The sequence below is a fragment of the Spinacia oleracea genome, chromosome 5 (assembly GCF_020520425.1).
Source record: "Spinacia oleracea cultivar Varoflay chromosome 5, BTI_SOV_V1, whole genome shotgun sequence".
Taxonomy (NCBI): Eukaryota; Viridiplantae; Streptophyta; class Magnoliopsida; order Caryophyllales; family Amaranthaceae; genus Spinacia; species Spinacia oleracea.
In genome coordinates, this window is record NC_079491.1 from 100,197,861 (window position 1) to 100,214,326 (window position 16,466).

A 16,466-nucleotide genomic window follows, 5' to 3' on the forward strand; every position below is an offset into this window, starting at 1 on the left:
TTTACTCAATAATTCAATTAATTGCAACCAAATATTGTACTACCACCATTCGATTAGTTGCAAAAAACAATATGACCGCAGATGAAATTTCAACCAAATTATCACTCAAACACAAATTATTCATTGAATAATTTTGTCTATCTTACAGGAAAAATTGCTAAACTGATAAAAAAAGGTTCCCTATGACAATTATAAACTAAGTTATAATTTATACTGTTGGGGGAGAAAACTGTAAAAATATAATAAGGGGAAAAGGGTGAGAAGAGGTGAAGAACAATTACCTAAAATCACAGGAGCTGAAGAACTGGCGGCAGAAACGGTGGTTGTACGTGGTGGGGGAGACGGTGGTTGTACGTGGTGGTGAAGACGGTGGTTGAGTTAGCGACGGAAGTTCCAATCAACTACAAAAGTAGAAGAAATTAGAGATGGAGAAGAAATTGGCGATGTAGAAGAAATTAGCGATGGAGAACCGGTGCTTGAGCTCTGTGAATTAAAGTTAGGTTTTATGAGTTCTTGGTGAGTTGGGTTTCTTTGAGAGATCGTGGGAGGTTTTCTGGGAGCTGGGTTTTTTGAGAGATCTTGGGTTTAGGAAAAGTTTTTTTTGTTCCCTTAAAATTAAATGATTGAAAGCGTTAAAGCGGGAATCCAAAAGGCAAAAAAAATTCACAACCCATTTTTTTTAGAAAAAAAAAAAATAGAAAATGACAATTCTATATAATGTGTAGTATGTGAGTAAGAAACTGGTCTAGAAAGATCTCCGGTTCCTTTGATTCTTTCTTAAATATAATATTATCTAAGAAACCACATATTTTAGATATGAGGTTTCTTATATTTTTCCTAAGAAACCGCACTTCTAGGATAATTGGTTCCTTTATCTAAGAAACCTAATAAGTGACTTATGCGGTGCCCTAGCAATGGTTCTTTATCCCATTTTTGTAGTACATATGGCAATTTGATGACAAAACATCTTCCTCAATCAAATGTTGGAAGAAACTATGTACATGGCATGTCATAGGATTTGTGGATCCAAATAAATACTTGTAAAGGAAAGCTAGCTTATAAAATCTAACTACAGGTTTAAGCAAGCAATTGGGAATTGGAACTGTATTTCAGTGAAGCTAATAAGTATTTTAGTTTCATAAAATGTACATAATTCTTATAGATGTATAAGAAGTTTAGTGGGAGTACGTAAAAACTTAATTGGTCCTATGTGTATCACACACATATCTCTCTGTTGTGAAATAACATTCAAATGCTAATGACTTAGATTTGAAATTATTCATCAATGATGGACCAAGGAGAAACTTAGTACATACTGGGTACTAAGATCTATTTACAAAGATCTTAGAATATTGTTTTGGAATAAGTAATGGTATTTACTAAATCAAACACGAAAGACTCCATTGGAGATATTCGACCCATATGAATAAATCTAAGTAAAGAGTGTTTGAACTATGTATAATCATTTACTAAGTTAAACATCAAAGAGTCAAAATGAGATTCTTAAACCTATATTATATGTCAAAGAATTTAGCTGGATTTAGTATCTACTGAAACTAGATAAGCTAAAGTTACATGAATAGAATTCAATTGGGAATTATTCTGCGAAGGAATTTATCATGTATGATATAATATGAGGATCGCCGAAAATGTATTGCTTTAGGCATGATGAACATATAACAATCTCTATTGATCTAAGTAAAGATAAACTAGACTGATATCAAGGAAAACTTATGGTACTTGAAAAGGTACATAAGATTAGTTCTTGATTCAAGGAAATGAAGATATGCTAAATAATTGATGTTACACGCATAAACACTAGCAAATGATCAAGCAAGATCCCTTTGGAGTTAACCATTCGCAAGGACGAGCTATAGAGCATCGTGTTTGAAATGGCAACATGGATCAAAGACCATGAGTTGTTGCGTGGGAAATTAAATATTTTCTATGTTCTAAGATACAGCTGGAAAGTCTTCCACATATCTGTGAACTGCTTGGATAAGTAAAATCCAGACAAAGCATCACTAGCAACTTATACAGTTGAAGTAAAAACACTTATTGCCTAAGAAACAATGAAATAGAGATGTTTATGTTAAAGAGTTCTTTGGTGAACTTGGGTGGATCACATGTCTGCTGACTTGATGGTTCTTCATTGCAGAATGCGTAGAGCCACTATTGTAGCAAGAAAGACTAAATCACAAAATAAACATACTCAAAATATCTTATCATCATATCTCGAGGAACATTCGATGAAAGGGATATTAAGATTGGCAAAGCATGATAAATAAACCTATGCAACAAGTGAGAAGAAACACTCACATTGTAGCACTGGAAATCAAGCATAGCTTTGAATTCCATGAACTGTTTTAAAGATGGGTTAGAGGCCCATGGTTGCAAAACATTGGGGTTGAACATTTATCATATATGAAATGTATTTTCATATTCCATTTAATATTGGTTTAGTATTAAATGATGAGCCCTTTCAAAATTGACGATATATTCAAGATAGGCTGTCAGGACCAGTCCTGTGACTAAGAAATGTCTATTAAGTGAACTTGAATGTCAAAAGTTGAAAATCGTCCCTAGTAGAAAGTTTTCTATAAAGGTGGACGCATAGAAAACAGTAGACGACTAGAATGCAAGATGACTAGTAGTTCTGTTTCTTGAACTATGTGGACATGGCAATGTCGCAATCATTTGCATAAATTAGTATCGGACAGACCTATGAAACTTTTACTGTAAGAGATGAAAATCTGTCATAAGTAAATTTCATTAAAATTATTAGACACTAATCCTCAATACCTGAGTAATTTGAGATTACTTGTTTGAGAACTGGTTACTTTGACGTTGTCAACCGTCGCACCGTAAAAGGAGGCTAAAACGGCAACGCTCGAGTAATCACCTATCAAACGAAGTCTAATCTCAAGATCACATGATTGGAATTGTCCTCCCATAAATCGGGATGAGATGCTGAAAGTTGTACAAGGCCACATGGAGAGCTAGAAACTGTAAAATGCATGGCCGTGCTCAGATGAATCATAGGCTATGATTATTTTTTTATTTGATCAGTTGAACTCTGAAACCGAGAAATACCTCTGGACATAATAAGGATGACAACTCTTACCTTATGTTCATGAGCAAGCATCAAGCGACAAAGGAATTAGGCAATGCACACTTGTCCCTAAGGACAAGTGGGAGACTGAAGGAAATAACGCCATTGGTCCAAGTATGCATTCAATGCTATGTCCAATAAATGCGTTTCAATATTAATTAATTAAGCAAGTTAATAATTTAGTGAGATCAAGTGAACTGTATGCCTAGCTAGAGGCCGCTTCAGTTCAAGTGGAATTAATAATATTCCACTACAGTGCTTGCAGCTTTCACTTACACAATTTTTTGATCATAGCTTACATAATTTTTTTTGTTAAAATTAAAGGTAGATAAAGAATTCATAAAAGTAAATAAAACTGATTAAAAACTAAAATGATTTGAATCATTTTAGACATGGTCAAGAGAATATATGTTCGTGAACTGCTTGTCTGGTGGCTTCTTTTTTGAAGTCAAGAAGTCAGTTGGGTGGTTTTGAAGGGCTAGTGATGCAGAGTTGTCCTACGTTAACAGGTGGTTAGCTGAACTGTTCTACATGGTGGCTCTTAAGGTGTCAGCGGTGTTGTGTGTACGTTGTTGCCGCGGGGGGATGAGGGTGCTAATGCAAGCATATACTCTGTCACCAACACTGAAAGCACCAAGGGTCTTACTAGCAGCATTGAAGAACAACACAAGTTTGAGATAGATCAAGCTGATTAAATCGAGTTGTCTGAGGTTAACAACTAAATCAAACTATAGAGACCAGAAATGATGCCAAACCTAGAATGGAAGGACCATGGAAGATTGGCAGAATACACTACATACCTTGGGTTTAGGTTTCCCTTGACAATTTTCTACCCATAATTGGCCATCTGTACCCATCATTGACGATAGCAGCTAAGGCCTAATGGATCACAAATCATCACTTCTCACACTCCACCTAAAACGACACAGGACATAAAACTCAACAAGGAATCTCGTAATGCACTGATATGTGATTCTGAATAACAAAGTTCAACACCGCAATTATATCCTTGTTCAAGAGAGCGAGGGAATCTGATAGTCCCCTTCTTTTTTCTCAGTTAGTATCCGCACAAAGTTCTAAATATATTCAAACTCAACTAGTTAATGAAGTTAAATCTTTCACTCTTTCTCACTTAACTTTACCAAACCTAGATAAACGCTAGCAAGTATGAGTACACATTGAAATATAAAAAAGAGTTCAAGGAAATCAAAGCCGAGTAAACAAGCACATCCTCATCAAAGCAAATTAAATCAAATGCACAAAATTCAATTGTAATCTAGATAAAGAAAATCAAAATTGCAAAACAACAACAACTCAGAATATGAAAGCCCTAATATTAACAATCAAAGCCGCAAAAACAAAAATAAAATCGCAAATTTAAAATCCCTAATTTTATCCACCGAAATTGTAAAACACTAAAACATTTTGAAACCTAAAATTCAACAATCAAAATCGAAAATAATTGAAATAAAATCTAATAGAATGAAATAAATCAAATTGTAAAACACTTACTTGGCGAATATTGAAATGGAGAAGATTCAAATAAATAAACTTGAAGAAGGTGAAAACATTGCAGAGAAAAAATGGAAGAGAGAAGCTAAAAGCAAATACTCTATCAAGGAGATGTACTCTAACCTATGTGATGCCCAACCTAAAGTGCACTGGCACAAACAGGTGTGAAATAGACTCTCTGTGCCTAAACACAGGTTTATCCTGTGGCTCTCTTTGTTGGACAGATTGAAGACAATGGCTAGACTTTTCACCGTGGGGGTCTGCCTGGATAACTTATGTCCAATTTGTGGTATGCATGAGGAAACTGCAATACACTTGTTCTACAATTGTAGATTCAGCTCTGACAGCAAGGCCTATATCTTGCAGTGGTTAAACATCAGTTATAGGGGAGACTCTCTGGTTGCTCTCCTTAGGTGGATCAAGAGGAACTGTAAGGGGGATTTTAGAAGGAAGGTTAGCTACACTGCAATAGCTGCTCTCACATATCATGTCTGGAAAGCAAGGAATAGTGCAGTATGGGATCACCTTGTCCCTTCTGTTTATCAAACTATGAATCTGATCAAGCAAGAAGTCACATTGAGAATCACTAACATCATTAGTGAGAAAGTCAAGCCTCATGATAGGAACTGGTTCTTTGCTTTGTAAAGTTCATTTTGCTTTGTTTGTTTCAGACTGGTTGTAGTCTGCTTAGTTTGCTTTGGTGTGTTTTGGTTCCTTTCTGCCTTCCTTCACCCTTAGCCAGGTTGTAATCTTATTTTGTGGTTAATATATAAATCCCTCTCTTGCTTGCCAAAAAAACGGAAGAGAGAGAAAACGGAAGGAAAAGAGAGAGAAAATATCTGAAAATTGGGAAAGAAAGGGGAGGTCATTCAAAGCATGTAAAATTACTATTTTACCCTTATTTTTTATTTTTTCGGGTGAAGTGTGGGACGTTGGATTGATTGATCTGAGGACTGAGATTAGTTCTCAGTTCTCATCTTAACAGGTGGTTCTCATCTTAACAGGTGGTTCTCACCATGTCCTATTGGTGTTTTGCATTATCAACATATGTCCCCATAGGCCATGCAAAATAAAAATAAAAATAAACAGGATGCACGTGGCCACAAGCTAAACAGAAACATCCATCACAAGAATCATAATGGTGTCATAAAAACCTTAGCCATGTATATGCAGGTTAGCATAAAACTAGTTCTTATCATCAACTTAATAATAATACTTAGAAAGAGTAACAAATCCATCACTAGAAACAAATGAAACACATATACGGGTTATACACCAGTATCTTGTATAGTTTTATATGTAGAGTAGAGTTTTTGACACAACCCCTATTAGCTATATATTACTGGAAATTACTTGTTTTACATAATGGCACTTACAAACAAACATACTTACTTGATTGGTGCTTCCAATAAAGAGATGTCAGTGCATCTCACATGTCGGTTATCATGAAGTTTGCATGTGCCTAGTAGTCATCCCTTTCATTTGTTTAAGTAGAATGTCGTCATCCATAAGCACGATATATATAGAGTGTTAGAAACAAAAATAAAGATATGTAGTCATTATTTGGGCTCGATAATAATTACAAATAGACCCTTTCATAATAAAGGAAATAAAATAAAATATTCCTAGTTAAATAATTCTGGATCATAATATTGGAAATCATGATAATTAAAGATAGAATTTCGCAACACCACACCCAAGATAATCACAAAATAAAAATTTAAGCTATTGAAAAACCAAATATAAGTTATATATACTTGGAGAAACAAATAAAATGATGGAGAAACAACAGCATAATTATTTTTTTGGTAAGTAAGTGATGTTTTATTACTCAACCCGTCAGACTTCCAGACTTCCCCCCAACATCATATACACTATTCTCAAATCTCCTCTGAAAATCTTAAACAAATTATCTGCGAAACATAAATGATTCAGCTCATATTCCTTTTGATTAGAATGAGTTTCCTATGATCAGACCATGCGTTGGAAACTATATCATATTTCTTTGGATTTATTTTATTAAGAGGCACTTCTCATGTGTTTTTGATCCATATCGATCATGCTACATAATCTGTATCTCTTTAACTAAATTTAACTTGTGCAATTGTATCTATGTTATCAGTAAGTCATAAATTGATTAACGGGTGTTGCTATAATGTCATCTCCTTCATTGGAACTTGTCTTTGACACTTGAGTACATAATCCTTGATTTGGGCCAATGTTCTCCTTTAGTTCTTTTATTTTATTGTTATGCAAATATTTTATAAAGCACATAGGCATCACCGTGTAAAATGTCCCTTGTCCTGAAACTTAGAACCAACACTTATTATATACTTTGATGTGTAAGGGAATTGAGCGAGGGGTGTAAAAAGGAGAGTGTATCGGGAATGGATGGATTTTGCGATGTTAATTTTCTTTCTCCGTTAACCCCGGCAGAAGAGACAGATCGATCTGACTAATTTGGTAATGTTTTTGGGTGCAATGGAGGCAAAAATAAAGATAGAGTACTTTTTCCTCCGTACATTGAAAGGTTAGTTACGTTCACTTCATGAACTTTCTTAATACTTTTTTGTTTGGGTGCAATTTGGTAATGTTTTTGGGTGCAATGGAGGCAAAAATAAAGATCAAGTACTTTTTGCTCCGTACATTGAAAGGTTAGTTACGTTCACTTCATGAACTTTCTTAATACTTTTTTGTTTGTTATTGGTTTCATTATTAAATTTTATATAGACGACATTGGATGTTAGCTGTCATTAGCCCGTGGAAAGGAAGAGTGTTTTGGCTAGTTGATCCAACAGGACAGGAAATTGAAATTCTAGAATTTGATTAGGGGATCGTTTTGGCGTATGTATCTTTCATTATTCCAATTATAAATAATACTTGCTCATATTCTTTGTATCTAATTTGTCAAATTCTTCAGGGGGATGAAAAACTTTTCCTTGTTCATCGAAAGGATATCAAAATGAAAAAAGAATATCTAACAATTGCGTGGATTCAACCACAAGTATGCAATTCATACCTTAAACTTAGTTCTTAATACAATATGATATATTTTCCTTAAAACAGTTAAATATTTTCTAAATTATTGGTTTTAAATTTATTATGAAATAGTGTCATCGTCAAGCTTAAGGAACCAATGATTCTGGATAATATGTACACTACAAGAAAATCATACAAATGTAGACGGATTTGTTTCGATGCTTTTGGAAAGCGTCGCTGTAAATTTGGGGGCAAAATTTTTTATTTTACATATTTGGACGATTTTATCCGTCGAAGCATATATAGACCCACAAAAGTGTCACTATGTTGCAAAATAAACAGGTGCAGTTCACTTGTGCTTCCAATGCCCCGCTAATTAGAAGTTAGATCGAGCATGGTTCAGTTACATCTTAAACCTTTAACAATGTTTCTCTGCCGTGTTGTGTTGCTGCTAACAAGCATGGTAGTGCCACATACACAATAGTGGCGATTTATTTTCTCTTTTCATCCCTCAAGAAAAAATATGGAAAAAAAATACTATTTGAACGCATTTGAATCTACGTATGGTCCTTCCTCTGTGAGGTTCATCGTCATCAAGAAATTTATTTGGCTCAGAAAATGTGGGATTGATGTGTCAGCAAATTTCATGCTTCTGCTCTCTATCCCCTGTCTTAGAACTAATAATCCTTGACAGAATTTACTTCGCATGTACTTGATTAGTTTATATCTTTTAACATATACCTATTCTAATCTTTTTATGTCTTGTATGTAGTACTTTCCTCAAGTTACTGCTACTTATTCTCAAGCGGTGATTGACGAGACACGGGATACTTTGGTTACATATTTTTTAAAGAAAAAACAAGTTATTAATGATATGATTGATGAAGATGAAGAAAATGATCTTTTGGACGTTGATCATGAGTGATCTTTGTATCTAGTGCATATTGAAACTTTCTAACAAATGTTTTGGGAATCTGGTAGCAAGTTAATACATTTGAAGTAATTTTTTGTATTTGGACTTGCAATTGGAGTTTGGATAATGTTATATTACAGTAGTTATATTTAATTTATTTCTTTGGAGAACAAGAAGTTGGTACATTGGTCGATTTGGAGAATTTTTATGCATATATATAGAGTTGATGGATTATTACCATACCATTGAGCCAATTTGGATATTGGATGGAATCTAACAGGTACCATCTAATTTTTAAATATATTAGCTGTTAATAATTTATTGGTTGTAGCAGCCATTTAAAATTTATAAAAAAAAATTAAAAAATCAAAGAAACCAGATATTTAATAAATCTGGTTTCTTAGACTGCACACGTTCAAAAATGAGGAAAATCAAAGAAATCGTAGATGCTTAAAATACAGTTTCTTAAATAAAATCAAAAGAACCGCACTTTTTATAACAAAGTGGTTTCCTAGTACAATCAAAGAAACCGCATATTTCATCAATTCGGTATCTTATTCTTTGTATTTAAATTCACAGAACAGGATCTAAGAAACCAGTTTTCTATCAAAATCGGTTTCTTAGACATATCAAGGACACCACAAAATAAAAACACTGAAATATTATTTAAATTCTATTTTTATTAAGTCAAGCTAGTAACTTATTTTAGTGAAATCAGTAGTTAAATTTATTTTCCTTCATGAAAATAAAAAATAATTTCTTAGCGAATAATTGGGTTATCAAACTTTATTTATTAAAACATGAGTATTATTATGTGAAGAATCTGAACATTAAAATTTAGGCACAACTTACCCAAAGCCCAACGTTTTTAGAATTGGGCCAGCTTTTAATTAATATGGATTGGAAACCAAATTTTAAATTAGAACTTGGTTCCTGGGATGTGAGAACACGAGCAGGGGAAGCAGGGGAAATGCGAAGAGGAAGGAGAGGAGGAAGGGAGATGGCGGCTGAGGCCTTGGCGGAACGGCGGCGCAAAAGAGCGTCGGTAAGCGACGGTGATGGTGGTTGAGGTGCGACAACGAAAGGGGAGGGAGGCCGAGTGAAATGAAAAGGAGAAGCAGGGGTTGCACAGAGGAGAAGGAAGGTAGAGCGCGGGAGAATGGCAATGATGGTGGCTGGGCGCGAAGGAGAGAAAGGGCAGGGGAGGTGAGTGAAACCGAGAAGAAGAGAAGTTTGAGCGAGGGGTGTTCTGGGTCGGTTCTGGGAGGAAAGGGAAACGGTTCGCTGTGGAATATGGAGGCGGAGATGGGTTTAGGAGATGGTAAGGGTGGCTGGGAGTGGTGGCGCGACATCGGTGGTGCAGCAAAGGGGAGAAAGATGGAGCAGCGGAGTGCGAGACTACGAAGAGGAGAGAGACAATAAGGGAGGTTTTGGGTCGAATTTTGTCGGAGATGAAGGCGGAGGTGAGATGGGCGGTGATGGTAGTGGCGTTAAGCATGTTGGGTTATGACAAATATAAAACATATATTTCATGCGGAAAAACCATAAAGTCAGGAATCCAAATTAATTGCCACATAGTCAATTAGCATAATTTAGGATACATACATGTGACACGTGCCTTCCCTAACTGCTCCCGAACCAAACAAGAACAAGTTTAGGACTCCAAGTGTCGCTCCTCAGTAGATAGTCCACAACACGTTCGGATCCGCCTTAGATTCAATTAACTAGAATATTATCTAAGGTTTTATGTTATTCGAAAGCTTAATTATATTTTAGACAAATTATTAAGTTATTCCTTAAACTTAAACTATATGAATACTAATTGATTGTGATGTATAAATTGTTATTATGAATCATCTATTTATAGGGAGGAAATATCGGACTTAAATTTCCACTAGGATTTAATTTACTAATTCAATTAGAATTCTAGTTAAATTAATCTATTAGAATTTAATGCTTAATCAAACATATAATTCTTGTGGATTCAGGAAAACAATTAATCGAACAATCGTAAACGACTAAGGATTCGTAGCATTGCACAAACCACACACACGAAGCCCATAAGGCCACGGTGCGCGGCTCGGCCCAAGCAGGCTGGCAGCACGCGGCCCATCGTGGGCGCTACTACTGGCCTTGCTCGCTTTGCTCGGCTAGGCCTGCCTTGCTTGGTGCTCGGCTGGGCCTGCCTTGCTCGCTTGGGCCTGCTGCGCGGGCTTCATTAGGCGCGGGCCTGGCTTCGTGCTGGGCCTTGCGTCTAGCAAGCTCATCCGATGATTATTTCGTACGTCGCGCTTCTGGTTCGTTTTCCGATTCCGGAATTCATTTCCGATTCGAACAATATTTAATATTTCCGACTCCGGAATTTATTTCCGATTCGAACAAATATTTAATATTTCCGATTCCGACAATATTTCGATTCCGGTAATATTTCCGTTTCCGGCAATATTTCTAATTCCGGCAATATTTCTATTTCCAATAATATTTTCCGATACGTACCATGTTTCCGTTTCTAGCAACATCTACGACTTGGATAATATTTCATATTTCTGTTATGATCCATATATCCGTTTCCGGCAAATATCATCGTTTCCGGAGTATTCATATTTTGCCTTTTGACGATTTCAGCTCCCACTGGAACCAAGATCCGTCGATTCTGAATATTCATAAATAGAGTATTTAATTCACTTAAATACTACTTTTCCTCCTTCTCTCTAGACATGGCAACCTAGGGTGTACGTTAAGGTTTCTGCTAACGTGCGCCACTCACCATGACAAGGAAGAAGAAGACGCAGAGAAATGAGATTAGAGAGGTGAATGAGGAGGCTTCATCTATACTTCTCTCTGAAGTTTTGAGGCCAAAAAATCAAAATCAAATGCGTAATATGATAGCCAGTTCATCGATGGAAAACTCAACAGATCTCATGAGGAGTAAGGCGGTGCCGCCTCACCCAAGCAACGGACCTCCGTCACCGGAATTGATGGAGGTTATCCAGGCCTATCACGACGCAGTTACTCGACCATTGCCTAACCCAGCATTGGAGGATCTCAAAACTCCAACTTTTGAGGAGAAAGCAAAGACACCAAAATTTGTCCAAAATGAGGGCTTGTTAAGCTCTAAGATGACTGAACTTATGCAGAGTGTCAATGGTGTGTTGGAGATGATGAGATCTGGGCGGGGTGTAAAGGAGAATTCCATACCTGGGAATGCAATTGAAACAGAGCAAGTGAACTTGCAAGGAGAGAAGTAGGTGGGGGAGAATGCTACGGCTCGACAACTTAATATGAACCCGGAAACTCCATGGCTGAACCTTTTTCAAGGTAATCAAATGACGGGGAAAGGTACATCTCTCTCATTTATTGCTCCTACAGTATCAGATGGCTGTCCTGTTGCTATGTTAGACATTATTGATGTGAGGAAAATGGTTGCAATATGGGAAGCTGCTTTAATCATGTATGTAGTAGGGGATAAACCAACAATTGGGGTTGTTATTCGATTTATCGCCAATGATTGGAAGCATGTTGCTAAACCCAGTGTCTTTTTACATGATGAAGGCTATTTTGTAATAAAATTTAGCTCAAAAAAAGACAGAGATGATGTTTTGAAAGCTGGACCTTATACTTTCATGGAAGACCAATGATAACAAAGCCATGGTCATCTGGATTTAATTTCCAAGATGAAATCCTTCGTATAGTTCCTGTGTGGGTGAGATTCCCCAATCTCCCTTTATGTTGTTGGGGGAGTGATTCCCTAAGTAGAATTGGTAGCTTGATTGGGGTACCACTGTTTGCTGATGATTGCACCTCAAAGCAATTAAGGATTTTATTTGCTAGACTCTTGATTGAGGTTGATGTAACTAAGGATCTCCCTAAGGAAGTGCTGATTCAGGACCACTCAAGAGTGACCATCAAACAGAAGGTGGAGTATGATTGGCTCCCACCTTTTTGTAAAGCTTGTAACACTGTTGGCCATGACTGTAGTGTTAAGAAGAGTGTTGGTGCACGCTTCCAACCTGCTCCCACTGGTCCAGCACAATAGAAAATCCAGAAAGTATGGAGGCCTAAGAAAGTAGTTGTGAAGGAAGTAGTAGAACCCCCTACAACTGAGGTGGTGCAGGAAATGGAAATCCCATCTATAGCTGAAGAGGTGGTGCCTACTGGAGATGTTTATACTCCAAAAACAGATCACACAACTGCTCTAGATGATGGTTGGAGAGTGGTTTCAAGGAGGAAAAGGGAGGCTAAAACTCAAAATATCTTTCTTGGCCTGGCCCAAGTTCATGCAGCTGTTGCAGATATTTCAGAGGAAGAGGGTGAAGGAGAGGGAGAGGATGAGGAGTTTCCTCCATGAATATTTGCTCTTGAAATATTAGGGGTCTAAATGACCCTTCAAAGGTAGGGGAGGTGAAAAGGTTTGTTGTTGACAACAAGATTGTAGTATTTGCTTTGCTGGAAACAAGAGTGAAGAATAATAATCATCTAAAGATTCAGAGGAAGTTTGGCCCAACTTGGAGATGGGAAATGAACTATTCTGCTTCTCCAAGGGGAAGGATATGGGTGGGATGGAAACACCAGGTGGTGACAGTTCACTTAACAAAATGCACTGAGCAACTGATACATGGTGATGTTTTAGCCAAATCTGGGAATTTTCAAACTGCATTTACTGCAGTGTATGGTTTGCACTCAGTAGAAACTAGGAGACCTTTGTGGACTGATTTGATTCACCTGAGTACAGTTATTGTTAGTCCTTGGCTAATAATGGGAGATTTCAATGCAGTACTTTACTCATGGGATAGAATCCTGTCCATGATGCTGAAACCAAAGATTTTGAGGGGTGTATTGATATTGCTGATCTAGCTGAAATCAAGAGCTGTGGGAACTTCTTTTGTTGGAGCAATAAGGGGCAAGGGAATGCTAGAATTTCTTCTAGAATTGACAGAGCTCTAGGGAATATTGACTGGCATAATAAATATGTTGATGCAGTGGTTGATTTTATGAACCCTGGGTTGTCAGATCACTCACCATTGTTGTTGAATTGCAGAGTGGAGTGGGCAGCTGGAGAAAGGCCTTTCAAATTTTTCAACTATATGGCCACTCATGTGGATTTTCTGAAAATTGTCCAAGATGGTTGGGCTCAGAGATGCACTGGATCACTCATGTTTTCTTTGTGGCAGAAATTGAAAGTGGTCAAAGGTGGATTGAAGACCCTACACCAGAAGGAGTTTGCTAGACTAGATGAAAAAATTGATTTGCTCAGGCAAGAACTTGATGAGGTGCAAAGTGAATTGGCCAATGATAGCACAGACACTGAATTACAGCACAAAGAATCGGCTTGTAATGGGTTACTGAAGAAATTTTTGAAAATTTAGGAGAGTGCCTACTGGCAAAAGTCTAGAATTCAGTGGATCAAAGAGGGGGATGCAAACACTAAATTCTTTTTTAGTGCCATGAAAGAGAGAATTTCAAGGAACAGCATTGATGTACTATACAATGATGCTGGAGATAAACTGGTTACCACAGATGATATCAAAGCAGAAATTAAGGGGTTTTATGTGAAGCTTATTGGTACTGCAGCTCCTCATCTCACTGGTATTGATATTGAGCTTGTTAGAGAGGGCAAGCAACTTTCTCCTCTAGTTGCAGAAAATTTGATTCAGCCTGTTACCAACAAAGACATTGATGAAGCTCTTAAAGGCATTGATGTGAACAAAGCCCCAGGCATTGATGGTCTAAATGGTCTTTTTTTCAGGAAAGCTTGGGATATAGTGAAGGAGGAAGTGTATGCAGCTGTTAAAAATTTCTTTCAGACAGGGCATATGCTGAGGCAAGTGAATAATATTGTGGTTACCTTGGTACCAAAGATTCAGAATGCAACTCAGGTTAAAGATTACAGGCCCATTTCCTGTTGTACTATGATCTACAAGCTGATATAAAAAATGATGACAAATAGAATGCAACCAGTCATTGGAGAAATAGTGGGTTCAGCACAATCTGGGTTTATTCCAGGGAGAGTCATTTCCGATAACATCCTAATGGCTACTGAGTTGGTAAAATGCTATTCCAGGAAACATGTGTCCCCTAGATGTATGATAAAAGTAGACCTTAAAAAGGCCTATGATTCCTGGAATGGCCTTTCTTGAAGAGTATGTTGCAAGACCTGGGCTTTCCTGATAAGTTTGTAAAGTGGATTATGGCTTGCCTATGCTCAGTGTCTTATTCTATTCTGGTGAATGGGTTTCCTTCCAAGCCAATTCCTGCTCAGAAGGGGTTGAGACAGGGTGATCCAATGTCACCATTCCTGTTTGCAATAGGAATGGAATACCTGTCTAGATGCTTGTCCCCCCTCAACAATTCAAAAGGATTCAGATTTCACCCAAGATGTAAAAGAATAGAGCTGACTCACTTGATGTTTGCAGATGACTTACTAATGTTTGCTAGGGGAGATGATGCTTCTGTTTCTCTCCTTTTTGAGGCTTTCTCTAAATTTTCTGCTGCTTCCGGTTTGGAAGCTAATATGATGAAGAGTGAACTGTATTTGGCTGGTGTGCCTGATTCTGTAGCTCAAAGTATCCTAGCTAAGATTGGCATCCCTAGAGGTTCTTTCCCCTTTAAGTACCTTGGTGTCCCCCTCTCAACTAGGAAATTGAGCTTTACAGACTGTAAGCCTCTGATTGAGAAGACTGTAGCAAGGGTCAGAAGTTGGTCTGCAAAACTACTCAGTTATGCTGGAAGGTTGCAACTGGTTAGATCAGTTTTATTTGGCATCCAGTTGTACTGGTGTCAGATATTCATTATGCCTAAGAAGGTGTTGAAAGAGATTCAAAGAATTTGTAGGTGTTTCTTATGGACTGGAGCTGAAGGGAACTCAAGGAAAGCACTAGTTGCTTGGGATCAGTTGTGCTTGCCTAAAGTTTGTGGGGGTTGGAACCTTAAAGACTTACCTATGTGGAACGAGTCAGCTGTTGCAAAACACTGCTGGGCTTTGTCCTTGAAAGATGATAAGTTGTGGGTGAAATGGATCCACACATACTATGTGAAGCATAATGATTTCTGGACCATGCCAATTCCCAATGGCCTTTCTTGGTCATTAAAGAAGATTTGGCAACAAAGGGAGACTCTGAGTAGTTCTAATGATATGCAGAAGTTTGTAATTTCAGGGAAATTTAAGATTCAGAGGCTGTATAATCATTTGAGGCAACAAGGGGAATCTGTGAGATGGAAGAGAATTGTTTGTAACAGCCATGCTAGCCCTAAAAGTGCGTTTATTGTGTGGTTGGCCCTGCAGGATAGACTTGCAACTAAAGATAGGCTGAGACGATGGAATATTATTGCAGATAGTGTTTGTAGCCTATGTCACAACACTGATGAAAGTAGAGATCACCTTTTCTTTGAGTGTAGTTATTCTGCTGACATATGGAGCCAGGTTCTGTAGAGAAGTGGAATACATAGAGCTTCTGTAACTTGGAATGAAGAGGTGCAGTGGGTTCAGAAAGCAAGCAGGAGTACTAGAAGCAAAGCTAGATTGTGTAATAGTCTGTTCTTTGAAACTGTGTACTCTATCTGGTTAGCTAGGAATTCTAAAATTTTCTCTAACCAGTTTGAAAGTAGCTTATGTATTGTAAACAGAATTTTGTTTAGGGTAGCTTGTAATAGCTAGTTGTTGCTTTGCCTGTTGTGGCTGTGGCTTGGTTGTTCTGGAGTTAGGGTCTTTTTGCCCTCTTGGTAATTAATAAAATCTTATTACTTGCCAAAAAAAAAAAATTACTTAAATACTTGTTCCGTTCACGTACTATTTGTGTGACCCTACGGGTTCAGTCAAGAGTAAGTTGTGGATTAATATTATTAATTCCACTCGAACTGAAGCGACCTACTAGGCATTCGGCTCACTTGATCTCACTGAATTATTAACATGCATAATTAAATAATACTGAACCGCATTTATTAGACTTAGCA

The 16,466-nt window shown here is 37.3% G+C and overlaps 1 protein-coding gene across 1 annotated transcript; it reads left to right on the forward strand.

Moving 5' to 3' along the window:
• The first annotated feature begins 12,150 nt into the window (after positions 1 to 12,150).
• LOC110779225 (uncharacterized) lies at positions 12,151 to 12,552 on the forward strand. The gene has a single exon (XM_021983759.2). The coding sequence runs from the start codon at positions 12,151 to 12,153 to the stop codon at positions 12,550 to 12,552; it is 402 nt and encodes a 133-aa protein (XP_021839451.2).
• The last annotated feature ends 3,914 nt before the right edge of the window (positions 12,553 to 16,466 follow it).

Coding starts and splice junctions, on each gene's coding strand:
- LOC110779225 (XM_021983759.2), top strand. CDS start 12,151: ATGATAACAAAGCCATGGTCATCTGGATTTAATTTCCAAGATGAAATC.